The sequence below is a fragment of the Lotus japonicus genome, chromosome 3 (genome assembly GCF_012489685.1).
Source record: "Lotus japonicus ecotype B-129 chromosome 3, LjGifu_v1.2".
NCBI lineage: Eukaryota > Viridiplantae > Streptophyta > Magnoliopsida > Fabales > Fabaceae > Lotus > Lotus japonicus.
In genome coordinates, this window is record NC_080043.1 from 17,342,527 (window position 1) to 17,366,839 (window position 24,313).

General features: G+C 33.6%; 4 protein-coding genes across 4 annotated transcripts; 1 reads left to right on the top strand and 3 right to left on the bottom strand.

Moving 5' to 3' along the window:
- Positions 1-400: 400 nt before the first annotated feature.
- On the top strand, positions 401-1,306 carry LOC130743692 (uncharacterized). The gene is made up of 2 exons (XM_057595923.1): positions 401-688; positions 836-1,306. The coding sequence occupies exons 1-2, from the start codon at positions 401-403 to the stop codon at positions 1,304-1,306; spliced, it is 759 nt and encodes a 252-aa protein (XP_057451906.1).
- A 3,874-nt stretch (positions 1,307-5,180) lies between these two features.
- Positions 5,181-7,254, bottom strand: LOC130743147 (polyubiquitin). Its single transcript, XM_057595268.1, has 2 exons — positions 7,095-7,254; positions 5,181-6,530 (listed from the first exon to the last, which is right to left on the bottom strand). The coding sequence occupies exon 2, from the start codon at positions 6,528-6,530 to the stop codon at positions 5,385-5,387; it is 1,146 nt and encodes a 381-aa protein (XP_057451251.1). The 5' UTR covers positions 7,095-7,254; the 3' UTR covers positions 5,181-5,384.
- A 1,174-nt stretch (positions 7,255-8,428) lies between these two features.
- LOC130749624 (uncharacterized) lies at positions 8,429-12,547 on the bottom strand. The gene is made up of 3 exons (XM_057603000.1): positions 11,646-12,547; positions 10,742-10,987; positions 8,429-8,849 (listed from the first exon to the last, which is right to left on the bottom strand). The coding sequence occupies exons 1-3, from the start codon at positions 12,339-12,341 to the stop codon at positions 8,718-8,720; spliced, it is 1,074 nt and encodes a 357-aa protein (XP_057458983.1). The 5' UTR covers positions 12,342-12,547; the 3' UTR covers positions 8,429-8,717.
- An 8,496-nt stretch (positions 12,548-21,043) lies between these two features.
- On the bottom strand, positions 21,044-24,260 carry LOC130749714 (uncharacterized). Its single transcript, XM_057603093.1, has 5 exons — positions 24,112-24,260; positions 23,666-23,726; positions 22,825-23,122; positions 22,533-22,649; positions 21,044-22,214 (listed from the first exon to the last, which is right to left on the bottom strand). The coding sequence occupies exons 3-5, from the start codon at positions 23,113-23,115 to the stop codon at positions 21,327-21,329; spliced, it is 1,296 nt and encodes a 431-aa protein (XP_057459076.1). The 5' UTR covers positions 23,116-23,122; positions 23,666-23,726; positions 24,112-24,260; the 3' UTR covers positions 21,044-21,326.
- Between the last annotated feature and the right edge of the window lie 53 nt (positions 24,261-24,313).

Sequence of the window (24,313 nt, forward strand, 5' to 3'; positions counted from 1 at the left end):
TTCCTGATGTTGAAGAATCTCCTGCTCCAAAGAAAAAGACTAAGTCCACTCCAACAACTTCCAAGTCTAAGCAAAAAGTTGTAAAGAGAAAAGGTAAGCAACAGGAAGTAAAATCCAAGAGTGTCAAGAAGAAGAATGTTCCAATTGCTGCTGAGGAATCTGGGTCAGATGTTGAGGGGGATGTCGAGGACATCTTGCCTTATGAGAAGAAGAAATATGCAGGAAAACGCATTCCTCATAATGTCCCTGCTGTTCCTATTGATAATGTGTCCTTTCATGCTGAAGGTAATGTTCAGAAGTGGAAGTATGTGTGTCACGCAGAGTTGCCAAGGAAAGGGAAGTTGGCTCTGATGTACTTGAGTGTAAGGAAGTGGTTGCACTTATTGAAAAGGCTGGACTGATGAAGACCATTCTCAAGGTGGGAAGGTGTTATGAAAAACTAGTGAGGGAATTTCTGGTGAATTTGTCAGTGGAAGTGGGACTTCCTGAAAGTATTGAGTTTAGAAAGGTGTTTGTCAGGGCAAAATGTGTTGAATTCTCCCCTGCTGTGATCAACAAAGCACTTGGTAGAAGTTCTGATGAGTTTGTTGATGAGGAGGTGTCTTTGGATGTGATTGCCAAGGAGATTACTGCTGGCCAAGTCAAGAAGTGGCCCATCAAGAAGTTGCTGTCTACAGGAACACTGAGTGTGAAGTATGCCATCCTTAACAGGATTGGGGCTGTGAATTGGGTTCCTACCCAACATACTTCTGGAGTTTCTGCTGCTCTTGCCCGATTGATCTACAAGATTGACACTTCTACTGATTTTGATTTTGGGTCTTTTGTGTTTGATCAGACTCTGAAGCATGCTGACACTTGTGCTGTGAAGCTGCCCATATCATTTCCATCTCTTCTTACAGAGATTATTCTTCAACAACATCCTCAGATCCTCAGGGTTGATGAGGTTCCTTTGCCAAAGGGTGTTCCTATTACCCTGGATCAGCGATTGTTTATGGAGCCACATGTCATAGACATTGTTGTGCCATTTAGCAGGACTTCTGACCCTGCTCCTGTGAGTGAATCTAGCACTAAGGTCATTATTGCTGAATTAATGGATGTTTCTAAGGCTCTACAGGAGAATATTAAGATCAGCACTGCAAGGAAGCTAAAGGTTGATGCGTTGCTTCTCAAGCTTCAAGAGGAAGAAGGTCAAGAGGGTGAGCCAAGTGGTGCTGCTGCTGCTCCTCAGGATGCCAGCACTGAAGAAGAGGGAGAATCTGAAGAGAATATAGAAGACACTAAAGGCGACTCCAGTTCTGATGATTAGTTTGTGGTTCTTGTTTGTCTTTTGGCTGTAGTTTGTGTACCCTTTGCCAAATTTGTGTTAAAAAGGGGGAGTAGATCTGTGTAGCTGTGCAAACTATGTGTTTTGTTGTGTTGATGGCTTTGGTCTGTAATAATTTGGAGACAAGTTCAAGACAGAGGCAAGTAATTGACTGGTTGTTTAGCTACTGTTGTCTCTTGATGCATTTGGTGATTAGCTTTTGTTCAAATTGCTTCTGGTTTGTTGGTTTGCACTTGTTGGATATTTAGTACGTTTCTGCTACCATGTTCTTTGTTCCAACTGTGCTTTATGGAGTGTGTTGGTTGTTAGTTAGATGCATCATTTGAGGGGGAGTCTGCTATTAAGGGGGAGCTTTGGTTTTCTTTGTTTACTCTCTCTGTCCATTAAGTTGTTTTAGACAAAATTTGACAAAGGGGGAGATTGCTGTTACTTTGTTGTCTTGCATTTTGTCAAAAACAACCGGATGTCGAAGCTGATGTCGTGGCATCTGCCTTTGTGATACTAGGACATCAGTCCTCCGTTTGGAACGTTACTTGTGGGCCCTTGTAGATTTTATGAAGATATATTTTTGTAGTTACTTGAGGAACAAGTAGCTGTACCGAAAGGGTTTGATTTGTGGGCTGTTATTTTTTGAAACAATCTTTGATAAAAGATTGAGTTTCTATCTTCACGTTTGAATTTTGCAACAATATCTTGGAGATTCAGTTTTGATTTATTGCTGCAATCTGTTACTTCAGCCAAGCAAACCCTATTGCCCAAGTCACCGCTGCTGAAGACTATAAAAGAACAAAGACCTAAAGCTTGAAGACCACCGAAGCTAATAGAGAGATTAAGTGTTTTCGGATTGTTATTGTCCTTTGTTCTTTGTTCTTTGTTGCTTGTGATCATACCTTGCTCACTGATTCTATAAAGCAAGGTTATGATCTGTGTCGGTTGCATCTGCAAACTCTGATTGTTGATTGTTTGTTACCAATCACTGTGGCAGTGATTGAGAGAAAGTGAGAAGGGCTCTCATACTTAGGTTGAGGTTCTAAGTAGAAATACACTAGGTAGATTAGGAAGTGAACTATGAACTGTTGTGTTCATGAGTGTCTGTAATTCCTGAATCTTGAGATAGTGGATTTTCTTTCTTTGGGTGAAAACCCTCCAGACGTAGGTGAAGTTTTTCACTGAACTGGGTTACCAATTCTTGTGTCTTGTTTACTTGTGTTTTTGTTTATTGTTGTTATTGTTAGTCAATTGTTGAACCTGTTGTCCCAGCATCGTGTAGGACATTTGTCCTGTGAGAGAACCATAATTTCAAGCCCATTATATATTTATATATAAAAAAATGACTTGAATTTTATATTGGTGACAAGATTAATTAGTTAATTATTCATTGTCTTTTTAATTATTATTTATATATCAATTTTAAACTTCTTATGCATATAAATATAATATAATAAGTAGTTAAAATATTGATTTTATTCTATTTTAATTATCGACGTAAAGTTGGGAAAGATGAAATAATTTTTTTTATATAAAGTAATAAAAAAGCGTGAAATTAGTCAATGGTCAAATGGCTTTTGTAAATATATATTTTATAAATTATTTAAAATATCTTAAATTATTATATATGGTGTTTAATATAAACTATAATGTTGTTTTGTGTTATTGTAGAAAATAATTTGAAAATTTTCTTGTGCTTTATTTTTTTTTTGGTACATTGGAAAGATCTTGTGCTTTATCTTAATGACATAGTAATAAATTATTGATAACTATTTTATGTTATTTATTTTACTAACTATTTATTATTAAATTTTCAGTTTCTTAAAAAGAATAATTTACTAATAATTAATTAAAAATATTTAGAATATTTATTGTTATTCATAAATTGAATAAAATTATAAAATGTTAAAAGAACTAATAAGGAAAAAGCTTGATCTAGTTTGCTCACTATATTTCTATACTGGAACTTTTGGTGCCGTTTGTGTGTATCGGTAAAATGATTTCTACTTCCACAATCATGAGTTCATCTACGTGAAAAAGCTATGAAGACTCCACCTCCTCATCAAGACGAGATTATTGAAGAAAAGGATCATTTCCTTTCCTATGGTAGCTGGAACGTGACCAATAGGTAGCATGAGGTCAAGAAGAAGGGAGAACGAAAATGTTTAGAAAAGGAGAGAGTGACAGTAAAGCAAAACCGATGAACGGGGTGATGATTCCCTCCACTGTGCAGTGGCGCATCTTGCGATGGTGAGAAGAGAGGTAAACGCAATGTGTATCAATGGAGAAGAGGAAGCTTGAACTTGTACTGGTCTGAGTCAGGGCTGATTCGAGAAGACGAGAGATTCACTTTGGTTAATCTCCTATTCGCCAGAAACCATGGTGTTCTTGCTTTCTGCTCAACGGCTCTTTGAATCGGTGGAATCTCCATTGCAATCGCGGGAAGGAAACAAAACCTTCTCTGTCAGTGCGATCTGGGGAGTACAACACTATCTCTATGTCGTGAGACAACTTCCATCTCAGACTCTCAGTCTCATGAATCTAAGATCACTCGATCATGGAGCTCAACGCTAAGGGCAAGTCAAACCAGATTTAGAACCACTTACACATATCCCGACACCTTCAATTTTAAATTTCTACTTTGCGGTCCTAAAACAATTTGAGGAAGATGATCCTTCTCACTCAATAATCTCATTACAATGCCGAATATCAAGGAAATCTCAAACTTGAGTTGCTAATTCTTGAAGGATGTAAAAATGTGTGCAAATCGACCGTCCATTGGCATTCTAGGAAAAGCTTTCTTTATTGAACTTGAAAAATTGTAATAGTTTAGTCATTATTCCCAATAATATTTTTGGTCTCGTTTATCTAAATCCCTCTGGATGCTCAAAAGTACTCATCAATCGGCTGTTAGAGATGCCGAAGGATCAGAACATATGAACATGCTTCAAAGTCTACAAAACTACATCATCCATCCACAAAATTCTGAAGTTACCTTTCCATTTTATGTTCTTAAAGAAGGCCTATAATCAACGCAAAGGGGAGCTCTAAGTACCGGATACAGGCAGGGGTAGAAAGATAAGAAAGAAAGGCAAAGGCCGACGGTTCATTAGCTCCATAGTTGCTAACAGGTAGGGGCTGTTACTGGTCCGCAGATGAACTGAATCTCTCAAGTTGTTGAGCAGGAATGGGAACCTAGCAGATGCACTCATTGCTGATGCTAATCATTTATAACATTGAAAGAAATATACTATAGAAAACGACTCCAAAAAAGTAAAATGCAAGAGAGGTTGGTAACTAGGTTATCGGGTCCTGACAAAGGATGGAAACCGGCTTTCCTTAATCCCGATAAGGGTGCGGGAGTAAAACAGCCAGATCTATGGCTGATAGATGGGGAACTACCAACCTCCACAGGAGCCGCTAGCTCTCTAATGAAATCCATTTTATGTTCTTAAAGACATGAAGATTCAATTGGATTCTTGTTGCCTTTGTGCCTCGTCTTTCATGTTTACAGTATCTGACATAAGCCTCTGCGATTCATATGGAATTGGGGTATATAAGGATTGGAACAGTTAAACGCACAAGTCCATAACAAAGAATTAGTTGTTTTATGTCTTTGAGCTGATAAAAATTTCAATTCACCACACTTCTACAAAGAAATTATACCGTTATTTGAGGTAAGACTTAACATAGCAAGGTAGTATTGATGACATGGTGATTCTTTTTTCTTTTTTCTTTCCATGCTAGAGTTAATTTTATCTGAGAAAATTGTGCTAGTTATGATTCGCCAAAAGGTACCAAAGAAGAATATTAAAGATCAGCCACAAATAAACCACAAAAAAAAGGAAAAATCACTTGCTCAATGAAATTTCAAGTTAAGAAAACACTAGCATGATATTACTATATTAAAAGGTTCAACATATGAGAATGGAGCTACCACAGCAGGTTCAGACACATTAGAACATAGTTACAGCCACTAAACAGGGGCTGCAAACTACAGACTAGAGACTATATCAGAATAACAGGTAAAAAAAAACCAAAGGAAACGAACAGAGGGTAGTGCTTTAACGCTTTAGAAGCCACCACGAAGGCGCAGGACAAGATGCAGGGTGGACTCCTTCTGGATATTATAATCTGCCAAAGTTCGACCATCCTCCAACTGCTTGCCAGCAAAAATCAGTCGCTGCTGGTCTGGAGGAATACCCTCTTTGTCCTGAATCTTCGCCTTAACATTGTCAATTGTATCGGAGCTTTCCACCTCCAATGTAATGGTCTTCCCTGTCAAGGTCTTCACAAAGATTTGCATACCACCACGAAGCCGCAAAACCAAGTGCAGGGTGGACTCCTTCTGGATATTGTAATCAGCCAGGGTCCTACCATCTTCCAGCTGCTTCCCAGCAAAGATAAGCCTCTGCTGGTCTGGTGGAATACCCTCCTTATCCTGAATCTTAGCTTTCACATTATCAATAGTATCAGAACTCTCAACCTCCAATGTTATGGTCTTCCCGGTTAAAGTCTTAACAAAGATTTGCATCCCACCACGAAGACGCAGAACCAAGTGTAGGGTAGACTCCTTCTGGATGTTATAATCAGCAAGGGTTCTTCCATCTTCAAGCTGCTTCCCAGCAAAGATGAGCCTCTGCTGGTCTGGAGGGATGCCCTCCTTGTCCTGAATCTTCGCCTTCACATTATCAATGGTATCAGAACTCTCCACCTCCAAAGTGATGGTCTTCCCTGTCAAGGTCTTAACAAAAATCTGCATACCGCCTCTCAATCGCAGAACCAAATGAAGGGTGGACTCCTTCTGGATGTTGTAATCGGCGAGGGTCCTTCCATCCTCGAGTTGTTTACCAGCAAAAATCAGCCTTTGCTGATCTGGTGGGATGCCCTCTTTGTCCTGGATCTTCGCCTTCACATTATCAATGGTGTCTGAGGATTCCACCTCGAGGGTGATTGTTTTACCCGTCAATGTCTTGACAAAGATCTGCATGCCACCCCTGAGGCGAAGAACAAGGTGAAGGGTGGACTCCTTCTGAATGTTGTAGTCTGCTAAGGTGCGACCATCCTCTAATTGCTTCCCAGCAAAGATAAGCCTTTGCTGATCAGGTGGGATCCCTTCCTTGTCTTGGATCTTGGCTTTAACATTGTCAATGGTATCTGAACTCTCCACCTCGAGGGTGATGGTCTTGCCAGTCAAGGTTTTCACGAAGATTTGCATCTGTTCAAGACCAAAACATCAAAAATCAAATCACAAACCCTAATCATGAAAACAGAGCCCTATTGGAAAAATTAAATTTGAAACAGCATAAATCAAATCACAAACCCTAATCCCGAAAACAGAAACCTATTGGAAAATTTAAAATCAAACCACAAATCTGGGGAAAGAAATAAAATATAGCATAAATCAAATCACAAATCACAAGCCCAAATCATGAAACCTTATTGGAAAATCTAAAATTGAACCACAAATTTGGGGATAAATTACAAACCCTAATCACGAAAACAGAACCCTATTGGAAAATTTAAAATCAAACCACAAATTTGGGGAAAGAAAGAAGATATAGGTAGCATAAATCAAATCACAAACCCTAATAATGAAAACAGAACCCTATTGAAAATAAAAAATTGAACCAGAAATTTGGGGAAAGAAATAAAACATAGGTTGCGTAAATCAAATCACTAAAACAGAACCCTATTGATTATGAAAACCTAGACAGGATCAAGAATCTAAACCTAATTGGATTGTATAGCGGTAGAGATAGAAATCAGAGACATGGCATACCTTGAGAAGAAAAGTAGAGAGAAGAGGAACGTTGAGAGATTAGGTTTTGCGTGAATCGATTGAATTGTTGAATTGAGAAGAGAAGAATAGTGATGGGAAAGAAGGGGAAGGAGGAGAGGTATTTATAGCTGCGTTGGGCCGACTCAATCACCGAAAACCTGGCCTACACGGCACGTAATGGATTACGTTTCTTTTCCTTCTGTAATCCTCTAGGAGATTCTATTTTCTGTTTAATTTGATCTATATTTAATTCCGATCTATATATGTTGTCAAAAAATTATATGTGAGCCAACTATATTTCTTAAGTGTTCAAATACGCTGTTAAGCTATACTAAGCTACCTACCTAAGTACACTACTTAGCCTCAATCGTCATGCGGGTGTGATTGCTTGAATAGGGGTTAAAACATAGAAGCTATCTAAGAGATGTTTCACAATCCACAATATCTAGATTAATTGAAAGCATACGAAACTAATCCTAAAAATTATGTCACATGTGGATTATTATTATTTCCCTAAACATTATTTTCTTTACAGTTCCACAAATTAATTCACCCTCGTTAGAGTAAACAACTCACTATTGATACGGTTAATTATGTCGTGTAGAATTAAGCGCAAACACAATTAAGAAACTAAATGATAAACATATATAAATATGAGGTTCAATTCATCTCCTACATCACAAACTTGAGAGAGAATGTTCAACTACTCATCATGCAAAGGAAAACCACGTACATTCTAATAGCTAACATCATAACAAAAAAAGTAGAAATTAGAAAATATTAATCCTGGCAGAGCAATCAAATGACCTCTGGCTCGCTCATTTGTATTTGGACCGGATCGGGTTTGTCGGGTTACTCTAACTCGTGTGCACCCCCATAGTCTCGTCATAAATTACGAGTAATTTTCAAGAAGAAACTGAAAAACTAGACTTACCAAGATTTGTTGAAAGTGATTTTCTCCTTACAGCCCCTTTCACAATTTCTCACTGGAGTAGGGACTAAGATTCAAGGCATATTTGGTTTAGCCAACAAGAACAAACTTTCCAATATCCCTGGCTGTACAAGCTGCCATGGTATCATATAGACATATACTATGTGGGATTTTCTGGTGTCCTACACAAGAAAGATCCATTTCTTAAACCTCAAGAGCAATTCTTGCAAATTTCTAGTGTCACATTCACTTATGTTTCACTTTGAAGTTAATCTGACCCTAGAAATTAAATTTTGATGATACATATATGACTAAGAGCATTGCCCCAGCACTGCACAAGGATTTCAATCTTGCGGTAATTTAATTTCAGTAAAAATACAATTTAAACAAAAAAACTGAATAATTTAAGTTAGGAATGTATTAACTACTCAATTATTTTCCCTTTTTATGTCAGAGTATAGTTCCATAAAAAATGTATGGAGAGGCAGCTCCTGGGTTTCATTCATTTTTCAACTAACTTTTAGCAGTGTGTTCAACAGTTGGGAGAGAAAACTGAAAAGAAACCAGGAGCCAAACTGGAATACAATTTATACTTTCTATTACATTCTGCTCCAATATCAAGGACAGCAATGGGGTAATTATTAATCCAAAATATAAAATCAAATAAACATGTGTTCTGTAACTCAGATTGCTTATTGATGGAATCCAATTACAAATCTTTGAATACCCGCAAAATCAGCACGTATTTCCACATTACAGAAGCTTCCACTTCTGTTATTTTCCATGTACTCAACAAGATCCCTGCATTGCTGCTCACCATTTGTCTGTCAAGACATGTTAGTAAAGAAACAATCAGAAACAGCATACAATGAATGTAATACAGTATTAGCATTAAGAAAGCTCAAGTTGAAAAATAAATTATTTTTCACTTTCAGGGCTACTTGAAAAGATAATAGGGTTGATTGGAATGCTCCACACTATATCATAATGATTTCACATTGTTTTGAAGCCTGTGTTATCCTTATGTGATTTTACCAGTATAGAGTATTGTTCCTCGTAGGATTAGGATTCTATTACTAGTTGTCGTAGGATACTATCAGGAAATCTATTTAAATAGTTTTTAATGCTTTCTTTTGAATAAGGGATCAAATTAATATATCATGGCTGCATGTATCTTTCTTTCTTGGTTCCTGATACTTTGAGGGTCATGCCTAGGTTTACTTCTCTTCTAGTCATTTAACTTTCTATACCATCCAAACTTAATTGAAAGCTATTGAAAACTCATCATATCTACCTATTTATTCCTCCAATGTTACCCTAAAACTTGATAGAGATCCAGAGAATGATAGGGTCTAAATGTTATTAATCAGTGTGAAAATGAGTTATATGACTCTTACAATCAGGAAAAAAAAAAGCAATAATACTCAGAGCCTAAGCTCATACTGAACGCACTACTTCCATTCATGATCCTCACTATCTATATAAACCCATTGCTCCTCAACCAACACTCCTCTCATCACACTTGCCACATCAATAACTATCCAGCTCACCCTTTCTTTCAAGAATAGACTTTCCGAGTGACTCGCTTATTCAGGCTCACACCTAAAACCTGATCTACTCCCCCATTGGGCTCGAAGGCCTTACCATTGCTACCTCCTTTAGCTGAAGCCTGCAGCTGTGTCCGCCAGGCTGAAGTCGGGAAACTGACTTTGCAGCAAAACATCATCTTCCTAAGTAGTATCTTCCTCAAATCCTTCCTTCCGCTTAATTAACCGCTGTTTAGTGGTGATTCCACTTGCTGTGGAAGTCCTAATTGTGATCACACGTATGGGAACATCCTCAATAGACAAATCCATCTCCATTCAGAAGTACAATTTTGAATAGCACGTTTTAACGGTGCAATGTGAAAAACGGGATAAACCCCTGCGGTTGGGGGGAACTTGTTGTAAGAAACAGCACCAATCGTCTCAATGATTTGATAGGGCCTATAGTATTTAGCAGCTATACTAAACATGGAGGATGCAAAACTAAACAAGTTTTATCATCACTTCACCATTGTCCACAAATAGTATTGGTTCAGAGCCTTGAGACTCGAGAAACATGGAATCACTAACTAAGTAATCCATTAAACAGTGGCATTATTTGTAATATAAGGCAATGCTAATGAGTAATCATTTGTATTTCAATCTAACATGAAACCTTGGAAATGACATAAGATTTTCTAATTATATTGCTTATATTGCCAAATGGAATCTATATACTTGCAAGGTCTGCATCAGATTTAAATCAAAATATATATACTATCACACATCAATTGAACAACATAAAGGAAAGTCCTGCGATCCACTTTATGTACCGGCATAAAATTACATGTATGGCGAGAAATTTACTAGATTTCTGGCTAGCTGATAATTTCAGGCATAAATCGTTTAGCAAACAATGGCCTATTTTTGAAAATTACGTATGACAAAAACCTTTCTACCAAAAGGACTGTATTAAAGCTACTCTCTGTTTGCTCAACTTTGATCACATGTGCAAAACAGAATACTATGTTTCAAAATCTCCCTATCCATAGGGATTATAATCACAAGATTATCATCTAAGTATGTTTGGGGTTACCGTTCTGATTAACTTCACGAGAGTCGAGAAAGCAAAAGCACAGTAGGCAATATAAAATAAATTTGGAACAAATTTCTAGAGAGCACAAGACCCATACCTCGAAGGCAAAAAATCCACCCGGTTTCAACATTAAAGCAGCCCCATCACAAAGATGGAGAAGAGCTTCCATGCCATAAGTACCTCCATCTAATGCAAGTCTGGGTTCATGTCTACCAACTTCAGCCTGTAGACCAGAGATGTCTTTGCTTGGTATGTAAGGTGGGTTGCTTATAAGTCCTGCAAGCTCTCCTTCCATACCCTTCAATGGTTCAAACCAAGATCCTTCCCTTATTTCAATTTTGTCCTGTAGTGGACAACAAAGTTTCTCAAATAATGACTAAAAATAACATAAGTGGAAGCACAAACATATATAAAGATAACAAATTCTGAAGGGGATAGTGTGCGAAATGATAAATGAAATTATTTTAAAATCATAATTATTAGCATATCGTTTGTTTTCTCACCCAGATATAATATCAGTTTCAACAAAATGATGGGTGTCCAACCTTGAGAACATTTAAACCTTTAATGTACCATCACTTAAAACAAACGAAACAGTGACTTTCTCCAGTCCTGCCTCTACATCAAATTCAATTTCTAGCTTTGGCAATGGAGAAGCTATAAATAGCTTTTAGTTTGAAAGGTATTTTGCAAACCACCATCGTGTTGCCAAACACTACATCTAATTCAATTTTCAGCTTTGAGTAAAATGCAAAATGAAAGAAATACACACATACAGTATCATGCGAGACAACTGAAATGAAAAGCACAAGAGAAATCAACAAAAACATGGATCATGAAATTGGTTAAAAGAAATTTAAATCATATGGTAGGTGGAGACTTGTCATTCCAGTTTTAGCATACTCATAAAAAAAATCAGTGAAAGCAGTAAAACTTTGGTGGACAAAATGGCCAGCAAGTAGGAATTCAATAAGTGGAGGTTGAAAGCTCGAACCTCTAACCTGCAAGCAATACCTCTTCACATTGTAAGCTGCAACAGCAACAGCTACCGGACTTAAATCCGTGGCGATAACCCTTCCCCGATCTTCTAATATCCTACCAATGCCTATAGCTAGAGCACCACTCCCAGTCCCCAAATCAGCCCAAACCCCTCCTCTCAAATCCTCATTCTTCGAAACCACACCATTTACCATGTCAACAACATGTTCAGTCTCAGGTCTCGGAATCAAAACCCCTTCTTGAACACTCAACACCAAGTCCCTCCAATGCTCACATCCAACTATATACTGAAAAGGTCTCCTCTCTTGAATCCTCTCCTTCCACAAACAGTAAAGCTCCTCTATACCAGCCCTCATTCTCACCCTCTCATCATCCTGTTCCACAACAGCATCCTCCATGAGCCACTTGAGCTCCCTGCACAAAATGCTTGAGTCTGGTCCATTATCTGACTCCACAAAAGTTGACCCAACTGAAGAAGCAACATTCTTAGCCCAATCTTGCCATTTCTTTAGGTCACTTAGCTTGGTTGAGTAAATGGGTGGCCTCAAAAAAAGGGGAATTTGGGGTTTCAGAGTAATGGGTGGAGATTGTGGTGCTATGGAGCAAATGGGTCTACACAGATTGCTAAAAGCAGAAGAATTGAGCAATTTTGGGAAGCTACATGGACAATATACACTGGTTCTTAAGCTTAGCTTCATTTGAAGAGAATTGGAAGGCAGAAACTTCAACAAACTTTATGATGTATAATCAATAATCAACTTCAATAGACGCATAATCCGAAAAAAAAAATCCAAGGGTTTAGTAATTGCCCGTAAAGCGCCGATTTTTGAAGTTGATTTTAGATGAACTGGAGAGGGAGGGAGGCAATTGGCAAGCTTGGAAAATATGACTGCAGAAGAGGAAAATCTTATTTCACAAAATATTTGTGTAAATTAACTTTAGTTTTTCAAATAATTAATAAGTGTAATGTGCAATACATATGTTTTATTTTTTACATTGGAATGACATAAAAAATATTTTTTTTAAAAAATAAACCATAAAAAATTGAAAGAATATTACAAAAATATTTGAAACTTTAATTTTACTTTTCTTAAACATCGATTTAATTTATAGAGGATTAATTTAAAAATTATGGGTATCGTAATTCCAATTTACTTCAAATATATTCAATTGTGTTATGAACTGGTGTTTTATACCCGCGCGTTGCACGAGGAATTTGTCTATTGTATTTGAAACATCAATCAATATTTTAAATTATAAAAAATTTAAGATACTAAAAATGTAAGAATAATCACTAGTGTTTTTTACCCGCGCGTTGCACGGAAAATATGTCTATTGTATTTGATACATTAATTAATACTTTGATTATCAAAAATATATTAAACAACGAATGAAATAGAAAAGTCGGAATTGATGAGTAAAGTGGAGATAAAGACTTATCTTCTAAGCCCGATTGAGACCAAGAGGAACTCGTTTCACATTCTTCGTAAATATGAAGACGATAACACAAATCATAGATATAAGGAATTATCAATATATTAATCTTAAAAAAAATTAATGTGATAGTAGCACAAATCGGGATTGTGTAAGATATATCATAAAGTATAACATTATTGTGTTTATTCCAACTAAGTAAGGATGACAATGGGTAGGTACTATAGTACCATCTCCATACCCGCGTTTTTAAAAAATTACATGTACTCGTCTCCATACTCACGTGGGTAGCAACTCAAAGCTCCCCAACTTTAGACAATTCAATGTCATTACAGGAAGATATCCATCTTTGCCAAAATCTAAATCAATAGATGACAATGGGTCTCAAAATCATAGGGTACCCGCAGAAAATACTCACTATGAGTATGGTAAAAAACCGCTAAATGGGTATGAGGTTGAGTATAGATAATTACCTGCAAAAAATAGTGGGCATGGGTGCGGATATGGGCACTATAGTACCCAACTGACTCATATCCGCACACATATGTTATCATTATTATTATTATTATAATTATTATTTTGGAATATATTAAAAAATTAACTTAAGCTATAGCTTTCAAACTCACTCTTTTTAAAAAAAAGTTTGGGATATATTAATTAATACTCTAAAAATAAATAATAAATAAATTAAGATAAAATCAAGAAATAAACCACCTAAATCCTAATCAAATCTAAAATTTTAAAATATATTTTTTTTACTCTAAAAATAAATCAAAAATAAATTAAGATAAAATCAAGAAATATACAATATAAATCCTAATCAAATCTAAAATTTTAAAATGTATTTTTTATGAGAATTAATCTGAGAATGACACGTGTTATTTTTTTTTCCAATTAGTGAATATTCTCACCCTAGAAGATTTTCTTTTCCTCAATCCTTTTGCTTTTGATTAAGAAGAGAAAAGCATGAATCCTTGAAGCATATGACATCTTACAATTAGTTGAAGAACAAAATCAATTCATCAAGAAGATTGAAACAGAAACCCAAAATGAAGTCTTGAAGAATAAAATATCCTCCTTCACCAATTTGAAAGGACTGTGGTGAAAGAATTGTATTTAGTGTATTTGTGAATCTTGGGGTGGAACCCTTGTGAAACAAAAAATCAAAGGCACATTTCAGTCAAGAGAAACAAAAAATGGTGTATTGCCCCATATGTGCGCACCCCAACAAATTATCTATATATGTGAGAAAAAAACAAAATAATTCTCCCACCCAAAATAATTGTGATTACTTCACCAATAAACTCATACTAACAATCAATTTAAATTGAACTTAAGGAAATATATAGAGCAAAGTAAGATAAGTCACCCAATTGACATACTAAAACATGAGTATATGCAAAACTAATGAGTTCAAGGAAAACATGAATCAACCTTAAGAATGGGCTAAACATACTCATGAAGATTAAATGTGAGCTCTTCATATGCTTTCATCAATTTGACTGACATGTGCATCATTAAAAAAAAATAGTAAGTTGTGCATCATTCACATACAGTGCAAATAGTATGCTTATACACACAACTCAAACATGAAGAATAAAAACGGGAAAATTTTGAGAAATGAATATAAATTCAGGCTATCCTAAGTTTCGTAAATTTCTATAAATTATACCAAAATCTGGTTTAGAATGGTTTCACACGCATGGATTTCTACAAACTATACTAAAATCTGGTTTAAAAAAATACAAAAGCGGAAGAAGAACAATAGAAAAAACATTACATCAGAATCAAAACATTACGTCTTCAACAATGATTCGTCAAAGGGTCTATGCAAAAATTTGTAAACTTTTGGATCAAAACACACAAAATATGTGAAATTTAAGAATCCATGATTGAATTACGAACAAAAGGATAAACTGAAATGACACAAACCATCAATCACAACATGATAAACTCTTCTTCACGTAACATCATCTTACGGCATATCTCTATCATAATCGCAACATGTGGCAGAGGTAGAAATAGCAGCTATCAAATCTCTGCGTGTCCATGGTAGCTTTGTGGACCCTTAGCACCAAATCAACTCCATTTTCTTAGAATTAGCATTAAATAAATAATAAGATAAATTAAGATAAAATCAAGAAATAAACAACTTAAATCCTAATCAAATCTAAACTTTAAAAAGGTACTAAATAAAGATAGATAAAAACTACCAAAATCTAGCAAATCACAATAAAAAACTCATAAAATATAAAAATTCATTTATACTCTAAAAGTAACTCAAAAATAAAATAAAATATTTCATGAAATTAAAAATAAAAATAAACAATAAATAAGGATAGATAAAAACTATCAAAATTTAGTAAATCACAATAAAAACTCATAAAATCCTGCATTAATTAAAAATCCAAAAATTCAATAAAAATTAATTATTATACTCTATAAATAAATGTAAAATAAAATAAAATATTTCCTGGAGGTAAAATTAAATAAATAATAAGATAAAATTAAGAAATAAACAACCTAAATCCTAATCAAATCTAAAATTTAAAAAGGTACTAAATAAAGATAGATAAAAACTACCAAGTCTAGCAAATCACAATAAAAACTCATAAAATCCTGAATTAATTAAAAATCCGAAAATTTAAGAAAAAGTAATTAATATACTCTAAAAGTAAATCTAAAATAAAATAAAGTATTTCCTGGATTTAAAATAAAATAAATAATAAGATAAATTAAAATAAAATTATGAAATAAACAACCTAAATCCCAATCAAATCTAATATTAAAAAAGGTATTAAATAAAGATACATAAAAACTAACAAAATCTAGCAAATCACAATAAAAGCTCATAAAATCCCGAATTAATAAAAAATTCGAAAATTCAATAAAAATTAATCAATATATTCTAAAAATAAATTTAAAATAAATTAAAAGACCAAATCTTATCTTTTAAAATAATATCAATCAATTATTTTAGAATATATAAAATTAAAACATATATCAATTGAAAATTATATCTTCTAAAATAATATCAATTAATTAGGTTAGAATATATAAAATTAAAACATATATCAATTGAAAATTATATCCTCTAACAAATTGACACGTGGAATAATTTTTATGAGAATTAATCCGGTACTGACACGTCACTAAGAATTAATCTGGTGCTGACACGTCACTATGAAAGTTCTTCTTTTCTAATATATATTGATAATAAAGATGTAGATATTTAAAAAGCATAAATTCAGACACTCAATTCTAGTGCTTTGTAAGCATATACTGAATTAACTAATATAAAGTGGTCAAAAAGATAAACTATCATTAAGACTTATTTTGGCTTCCAGATGTTGCATAGTAATTATATCAAAACTTATTTCTCTATGCTCGTTCCTCTGTATGAACTTTTAATTCTTTAAACATAAATAAATATAAATTATATCTGTACTAATATTTTCTAATCTCCGCACAAATTTTTTATCATCAAATTATCAAACAGTTAATTATATTTACATCTAAAGTTGGTTTTAAAAACTAAAAAAAGTACTGAAATGATATTAAAATTAATTTTTATGTTAGTTTTAACATGGAATTATTTGTATGCGAATATGATAATAGTTCTCTAGTCGTCGTACGACACATAATTTTAAATGTTACACTGAGATTAGTTTATGGAGCATAAGCCATAAATTACATACATGGAAGTGAGGAGAGATTTTCCATGACATAATTCACTTTCAAGCAGTGGTGGAGGCACAGGGGTGACTTGTCCATGCTTAGTCACCCCTGAATTTTAGGAATGTCTCGAGAAAAAATTGAAGCAGTGTGAGACTTGAGAAGGAGAGGAGGGAGGGAAAGGTTGAGCTGAGAGGAAGGGGTGATCTCTATGTTGTTTGCGTTTCTCTTTCAGATTCAGTAGACATTCTTTTGAACCTCTGTGTTATCCACTAACAATTGAAATTAAAAATAGATATTAGGGTTTTGTTACATATGGGCCTTTTTTATTAGACGTAAAAGCTACTAGGCTGCACTTTTTTTGACATTAGAGTTGCACCCCTTTTCCAACATAGTAATAAAAAGTATAAAATAATAGTTTTAACTTATACGAAGCATTTGATAGCATTTTTTTGTGTTAATTTTTAAACAATCCTTTAAAACTATTTGAAATCAATTTGAATCTGTGACATTTAAGGTAAATATAAATTTAACTTCTCAGTTAAAATTTGGTAATTATTTAATATCAATTTTTGTAATCTATTATATAATTTTTCTAAATGATATATTTAATTTAGAGCGGCTATACCGGTCAGACCACAATTCAATTACGATTGATCTAATGAACGATGAACCAATTCCCTAACCGATTTGATCAACGGTCCAGTTTTAATAACCTTGTTAATCGGTCTGATTATATGAGATTAAATTTGTGGTTCTTGTGTTTTGCTTGTAAAAAAAAAGTTATAAAAATTATGCACACCAACTGTTTGTAAAATGTCCCCTTTAAGTTTTGGCCTTCAACAAATGAGTTTTTTCTTAGCTTGGGCTGCTACTTCATTCTTGTTTTGTTTATGTTTTTTTTTTTTGCACATTCTTTAGTTGATAAAAATTGAAATTTTCTTACAAATTATGTTCATTTATATCTTTGCCCCCTTTCTGAAATTCATGCCTCCGCCCCTACTTTCAAGTCAAATAATATACACCATTAAACTACCATTTAATAGTAAGATTGTTCTAATATTATGATGCATCACGGACTAATAAACTTGGAAGAAAAGAGCAAAGTTGTTTTGACACAAAAACACAGTTCACTGAAAATTTATCTTTTAATCAAAAAGCCTGGATTAAATATAAAATATGATACAAAACCTTCTATATTCTACAACTAAAAGAAACTACTCACTACAAATATCATTACAACTTTTCTTTGGACTTTGAGATGGGATCAATCCCCCATTTTCCCAAAACTTTCTTTCACCATAAAACTAAAGTTTGCAGACCAAAGATCCAACCCAAGGACAATGATGATGATAGCATTTAAAAATTATCACAATACTTGACCAGACTCAACTTCCTTAATGCAAAGCAACCACAATTAAGGAGACAGGCTCATATAATGAAGCATAATTATCTCATAACAATGAAGAAAAACCCGATACACAAATGAAAAGAAAAACTTATATGAAAATAAGCATAAACAATGACAGCTAAGTTCAACCTGTCAATGAAACTGAAATCTAGTGAAGAAAGGATTTGAATTTCATCATTTAAGCGTTCTCATCTTATCTCGGCTAGAAAATTAACTCAAAAGAGAAGGAACATCAATTAATTAGCCTTCATGCATCATAACCAACTTGAAAAGAAATATAATGAATGATTAAACATAAAAGAGATCTTTGATACCAAATATTTGAGTTGAAGCCATAGGGAAAATCAGCAAGCAACTCCGAGCACCTGTAACTTGGGGTCTCCACAATCTAGCATGAATCTCACCAATGAAGTAATCACAATCTACAGGGGGAAAAGCTTATAAAAAATTCTCACATCGAACCTGAATCAGAAACTCACCACTCACACAAACTTAGATTCTTCTTTCTTCTCTTGTCAATTATTGGGTTCTTATAGTTTCTTCTCATTAGGATTCTCTTCCCCCTACTCAGAAAAGAACAAAGAAATAAAATGAAAAAGAAAAATAATAACCCAAATAAATATTGATAATCCAAAGTAAGAAGAACTGAATACCTTGAAACGCGAGATGGGGATTTGACTCATACAGGAAGACACCGCAAGCTCCTTCTTTTCGAAAAAAAAAAAACTCAGGGCAGAAGATGAATTAGTTTCAATTGCAAAATTCAGATAAGGGACATTAGAACAAATATATCAAAAGAGGATGAGGAAAATAATCTAATTACCCAACAACATTTATGTCAAACACTTACACAATTATCACATTACACAATTATTAGCACCACATGAAGCAAGTTGCATACTCGAGTGATCTTCCTCATTTTTCCTCCATGTCAACCGGTTCACAGTAGAGGCATATAGGGGAGGAGATGACTGATGCATTATTAGTAATAAGTAATCTAGGTAAATCTTAAATAATTAAGGCAAATCTTTTAAAATTTTATAAAAAAGTTTCTCAGATTTAAAATTACTTTTATAAATCGGTTTCAAAATTTGTTATGGAAATAAATTTAGGTGAAGAAAAAGTTTATTTTTAGAGTATTAATTAAATTTTATGTTATTTTTATTGAATTTTCGGATTTTTATTTAATTAAGGATTTTAAGGTAAATTAAGATAAAATCAAGAAATAAACAACATAAATTCTAATCAAATCTAAAATTTAAAAAAGGAAATAACTAAAGATAGATAAAAACTACAAAAATCTAGCAAATCAAAATAAAAACTCATAAAATCCTGAATTAATTAAATTCCAAAAATTCGACAAAAATATCATAAAAATTAATTAATACTCTAAAAATAAATAATAAGATAAATAAAGATAAAATCATGAAATAAACAACCTAAATCCTAATCAAATCTAAAATTTAAAAAGGTACTAAATAAAGATAGATAAAAACTACCAAAATCTAGCAAATCACAGTAAAAACTCATAAAATCATGAATTAATTAAAAATGAAGAAAAATTTTATTTTTAGAGTATTAATTAAATTTTATGTTATTTTTATTAAATTTTCGGATTTTTATTTAATTAAGTATTTTAAGATAAATTAAGATAAAATCAAGAAATGAACAACCTAAATCCTAATCAAATCTAAAATTTAAAAAAGATAATAAATAAAGATAGATAAAAAATATAAAAATCTTGCAAATTACAATAAAAACTCATAAAATCCTGAATTAATTAAAAATCCGAAAATTCAACAAAAATACCATAAAAATTAATTAATACTCTAAAAATAAATAATAAGATAAATTAAGATAAAATTATGAAATAAACAACCTAAATCCTAATCAAATCTAAAATTTAAAAAGGTACTAAATAAATATAGATAAAAACTATCAAAATCTAGCAAATCACAATAAAAACTCATAAAATACTGAATTAATTAAAAATCCGAAAATTCAATAAAAATACCACAAAAATTAATTAATACTCTAAAAATAAATAAAAAATAAATTAAGATAAAATCAAGAAATAAACAACCTAAATCCTAATCAAATCTAAAATTTAGAAATGTATTTTTTTATGAGAATTAAACTGAGAATGACACGTGGAATTTTTTTTATGAGAATTAACGTGAGAATGACACGTCACTAAGAATTAACGTGAGAATGACACATCACTAAATCAGCCTGATAGAAGTTTTTCTTTTCTAATCATCAATATATTGATTAGGATAGGATATATTGTTAGGATAAGATATATTATTTCTTCATGATAGATTATGATAATATATTATTATTATTATTATTATTATTATTATTATTATAAGAATAAGATATATTGATATTATTAGGAAAAGATTTTATTAGTTAGTTGACATTAACATGAAACCTCTAAAATCATAAACTTCAAATATTGTACCTCTCAAATATTGTACCTCTGAATTAATACATTATCAGTAACTATTCAAAGGTTTCAATTTCAACATGCTATTCGTTTGCTTTTTTTTTCAATAAGAGGTTGATGCACATACATAGGAACAACAAGCATGCACACCCAAATATTAAGCTGACATATTAAAAACTCTTAAAGTTGCGTACACAATGCATAAACCTATATTTTGTGCTTAAAATCAATTATTATTTTAGATAACGGAGCAATGACAAACTCCAAACCCTCTAAACCTATTAGTTATAAAGGCTCTAATGCCATGTGATGAACAAACAATATGAAAAGTTTAAATATTTAGGTGAATACGCGTAAATGATTTCATATTATATTTATAAGGATGCACTAGCTAATTCCCTTGTATAACATTGAATAACGTAAAGCATAAATTTCATGAGATATGAAATTAATTTTTGCAAGAGAAAAAATCCCAACAGTTGAAACCATCATCATCTAAGTTCTTGATTAAGATATTTTAGACATTTGAAATATCTATATTTTCTTTCCTCCTATTTTGTACTTAACTAAACAATGGAAAACCAAAAAACTACCAACTCTTTTTCTTTTCATTTTCTATCCGACCATTTTCTCAATCAGCTTTCCCCATCATATTCCTCCAACCTGCATGTCTCTGTCAACAGCTTGAAACCAGTTACTCAGAACCCATCAATCTCAGGAAATGCTTTCCCCCTTTCTCTTCTTCCACCCACCACTTCCCTCCTTGAATCCTGTCATGCAATGGACTTGTTGATCAACAGAATATGAAGCACTGGTCAAGCGCATGAACACGCTAGTCCTTTTATCAATAGAACAACCATCAATCTCAAGCTTCTGTCGCGTGACCATTTCCATCTTTTCACACTTGTAATGGCGTTTCTTCTTTGCACGATTCTTATTTCCTGAAGTAATATGCTTTGAGGAAAAATTTAATCGAGAAAACACACTAGCTCTTTTGTTGGCGTTATCAGCATACATGCCCTTGGGCTGAGGCGATTCTGAATGATTACTTCCATGTGGAGAAGCAATTGAAGAATCATCTAATGTGTTGCTCCCATGTGGAGAAGCAAATAGGTGATCCATTTTCATCTGGTTATACCGCACAAAACTAGGAGCAAATTGTGGTACAGGTACAAAAGAAACTTTATTGCCAAGAAACAACTCTATCTGTTTCTCTTCAGAACACTCATCGGAATCAAACCCATCTTCTTCAATGTCAGAATGTTCTGGTGAAAACAACGGTATAAAGTCTTCAGTGTCTTGGGCAGAAACATGGAAGTTTTCTTTCTTTTGTGGCAATGTAAGAAGCTCATGTGATTCAATGCCAGCAGCAGAGTCAGCCCTGGATCCCTCTGAATGATCGAAGCCAGGATGTTCAGGATCATAAGCTTCATCACTAGAATTGAGCTTCCTTCCAGTGATTTGAATCTCAGAAAATTTCTCTTTCTCTAGTCCACCTTCAATAGACTCGAATTCATCCTCTCTGTTCTTCCTTTTTTTGTCCTGAAGAGAGTCCATGATTTGAAGTCTTCTTGAGTTGAATAACCACAGAAGACTTTGAATCTGAGAAACAATCAAGAACGGTAAATGTGATACCCAGAGAATGTAAGAACTATGGCTGTATTTTCATTGAACTGAACTATCAAAGTGATACAATGTTTGTATACAAGAGGGAGAGGGCTAAACTATATGACACTAACTGCTTAACAGAATTACAGCCATAGGAGAATACAACTAACAGCAATAACAAATTAACTACAACTTAACAAGAACTGTAAAACATATATATCAAGAAGATTACCCACACCAAATTCTGAGTACACATGTAGATAAAATAAAATGATGCATAAATGTCCAACCAAATGTTGCAAAAGAGCAGACCTGCTTTTCACACAAACCAAAGTTGAATTTTTTGGTGTCAAAGTAGTTATCTTGAATAGCATCACGAAACTCCTTTTCAGATAGGGGCTCACACGGCCAGATTGTGGTAAATTGAACCTGGTTGATACCAACAACAACAACAAAAAAACTCAAAGCAATAAGTTTTTTCTAGAAACAAACTATATCATCGAAAATCGATTAAACCCACTACTAAAGAAAATTAATATAGGCAAAATCTATGTGAATGTGAGCTGGAAAAAGGCAAACAAAATATGAACACAGAGATTAGTACCTGAGCAGGGAAGCTCCTACCAGATGATGTATATGCATGAGGAACAATGTTTATGCCACCATCCGATATTGCTCTAAAAACCCCATAGAGTTTTCTGTCTTCATATTCGAAAAGAAACAAAATCATTCCTGCCTTAACTCTTCTAACAAAATCAGATGCAGAACCTGGTAGCCCAAGCAATCCCCTCTCAAAACATTCTTCAAGTGTACTTCTATTTGACATGAAGATCGCACCACACTCAGGAAATCGTCCAGTGACCTCTTTTCTACGGCGCAAGTCCCTCGAGTGCATCTTTGAGCTAACAAAGAAAAACACCAAAGAACTGCCATAATAATCATTAAGCCAACTACCTAGCTAGCACTACTAGAAATTAGCAAAGACACAGCAAGCAAATTTCAAATACAAGTCAATTTAAGAAATGAATACTGGATGTTATACATATATGTACACATTACAAATAATTTTAAGTCAAATTACAGACAACTGTTTAGGGCCCATTTGGAAAAACAACTTAATTAAGCGCTTATGGTCTTTTATGATATAAGCGCTTATTCATAAGCTATTTTAAAAAATTTATTGACATAAATTGAAATAAACTATATATAAGCATAAACTCTTTTTCATAAGCTATCCTGAGTAGCTTATGAAAATAAGCTCAAAACAGCGTTGTTTTCATAAGCTCTCCCAAACACAGGCATAAGTGCTTATGTTATCAGATAAGCTCAAATAAGCTCTCTCAACATGGTCTGAATTTTTACTATTTTCTGCACTTGCAAGATGCATATTTACAAAATTCTTAACATATCTTTAGAAAATATAGGATATACCACTGGATGCTCACCTGCAATTTAGTCCAAACAGAGAAACCACCAACTGTGAAGAAAGGATGGTTAACAAGGCACCTAGTGATGAAATGAAAAATGAAGTCACTGTTCTAAAAATGCTTGTTACATATGATACATGATTTGCACAAGAAAACTAACAAAATCTAAGAACCGAATGCGAACGTGGGTAAACCCCACTTCATACATGTTCAAGGCACGAACCGATTCACACAACAAAGGCAACAAAATTCGTAACACACTATCATCAAGAGAAAATGGGTACATCAACAACAGAAACGGAATCACAACGCGAAAATGTAGCTCGAAAAACAAATCACCCAAACGTAAAAAAGGAAAAACAGAGAGAGATTACTGAGCACTACTTGAAATGCAGGTCACGTTCTACAGATTTTGAGGAAATGGAGACAGATCATTGAATGTAACCACGGTTGGAGCTTCATACCTTGGTTTTTACTGGTTCTGATTTTCCCCCATTTTCTGGCAGCTTTCTCGTGGATTTTCTGGGGAACCAAACGATGAGAGAGATGCAGAAATAACAGAATGTGGCAGACGAATCGTTTTGCGTCGTGTCCCGTTATTAAGAATCCGAAGTGTGAAACGAGCTTCTATGATGTAATAAAAAAATTATAGTAAAAAGTAAGAAC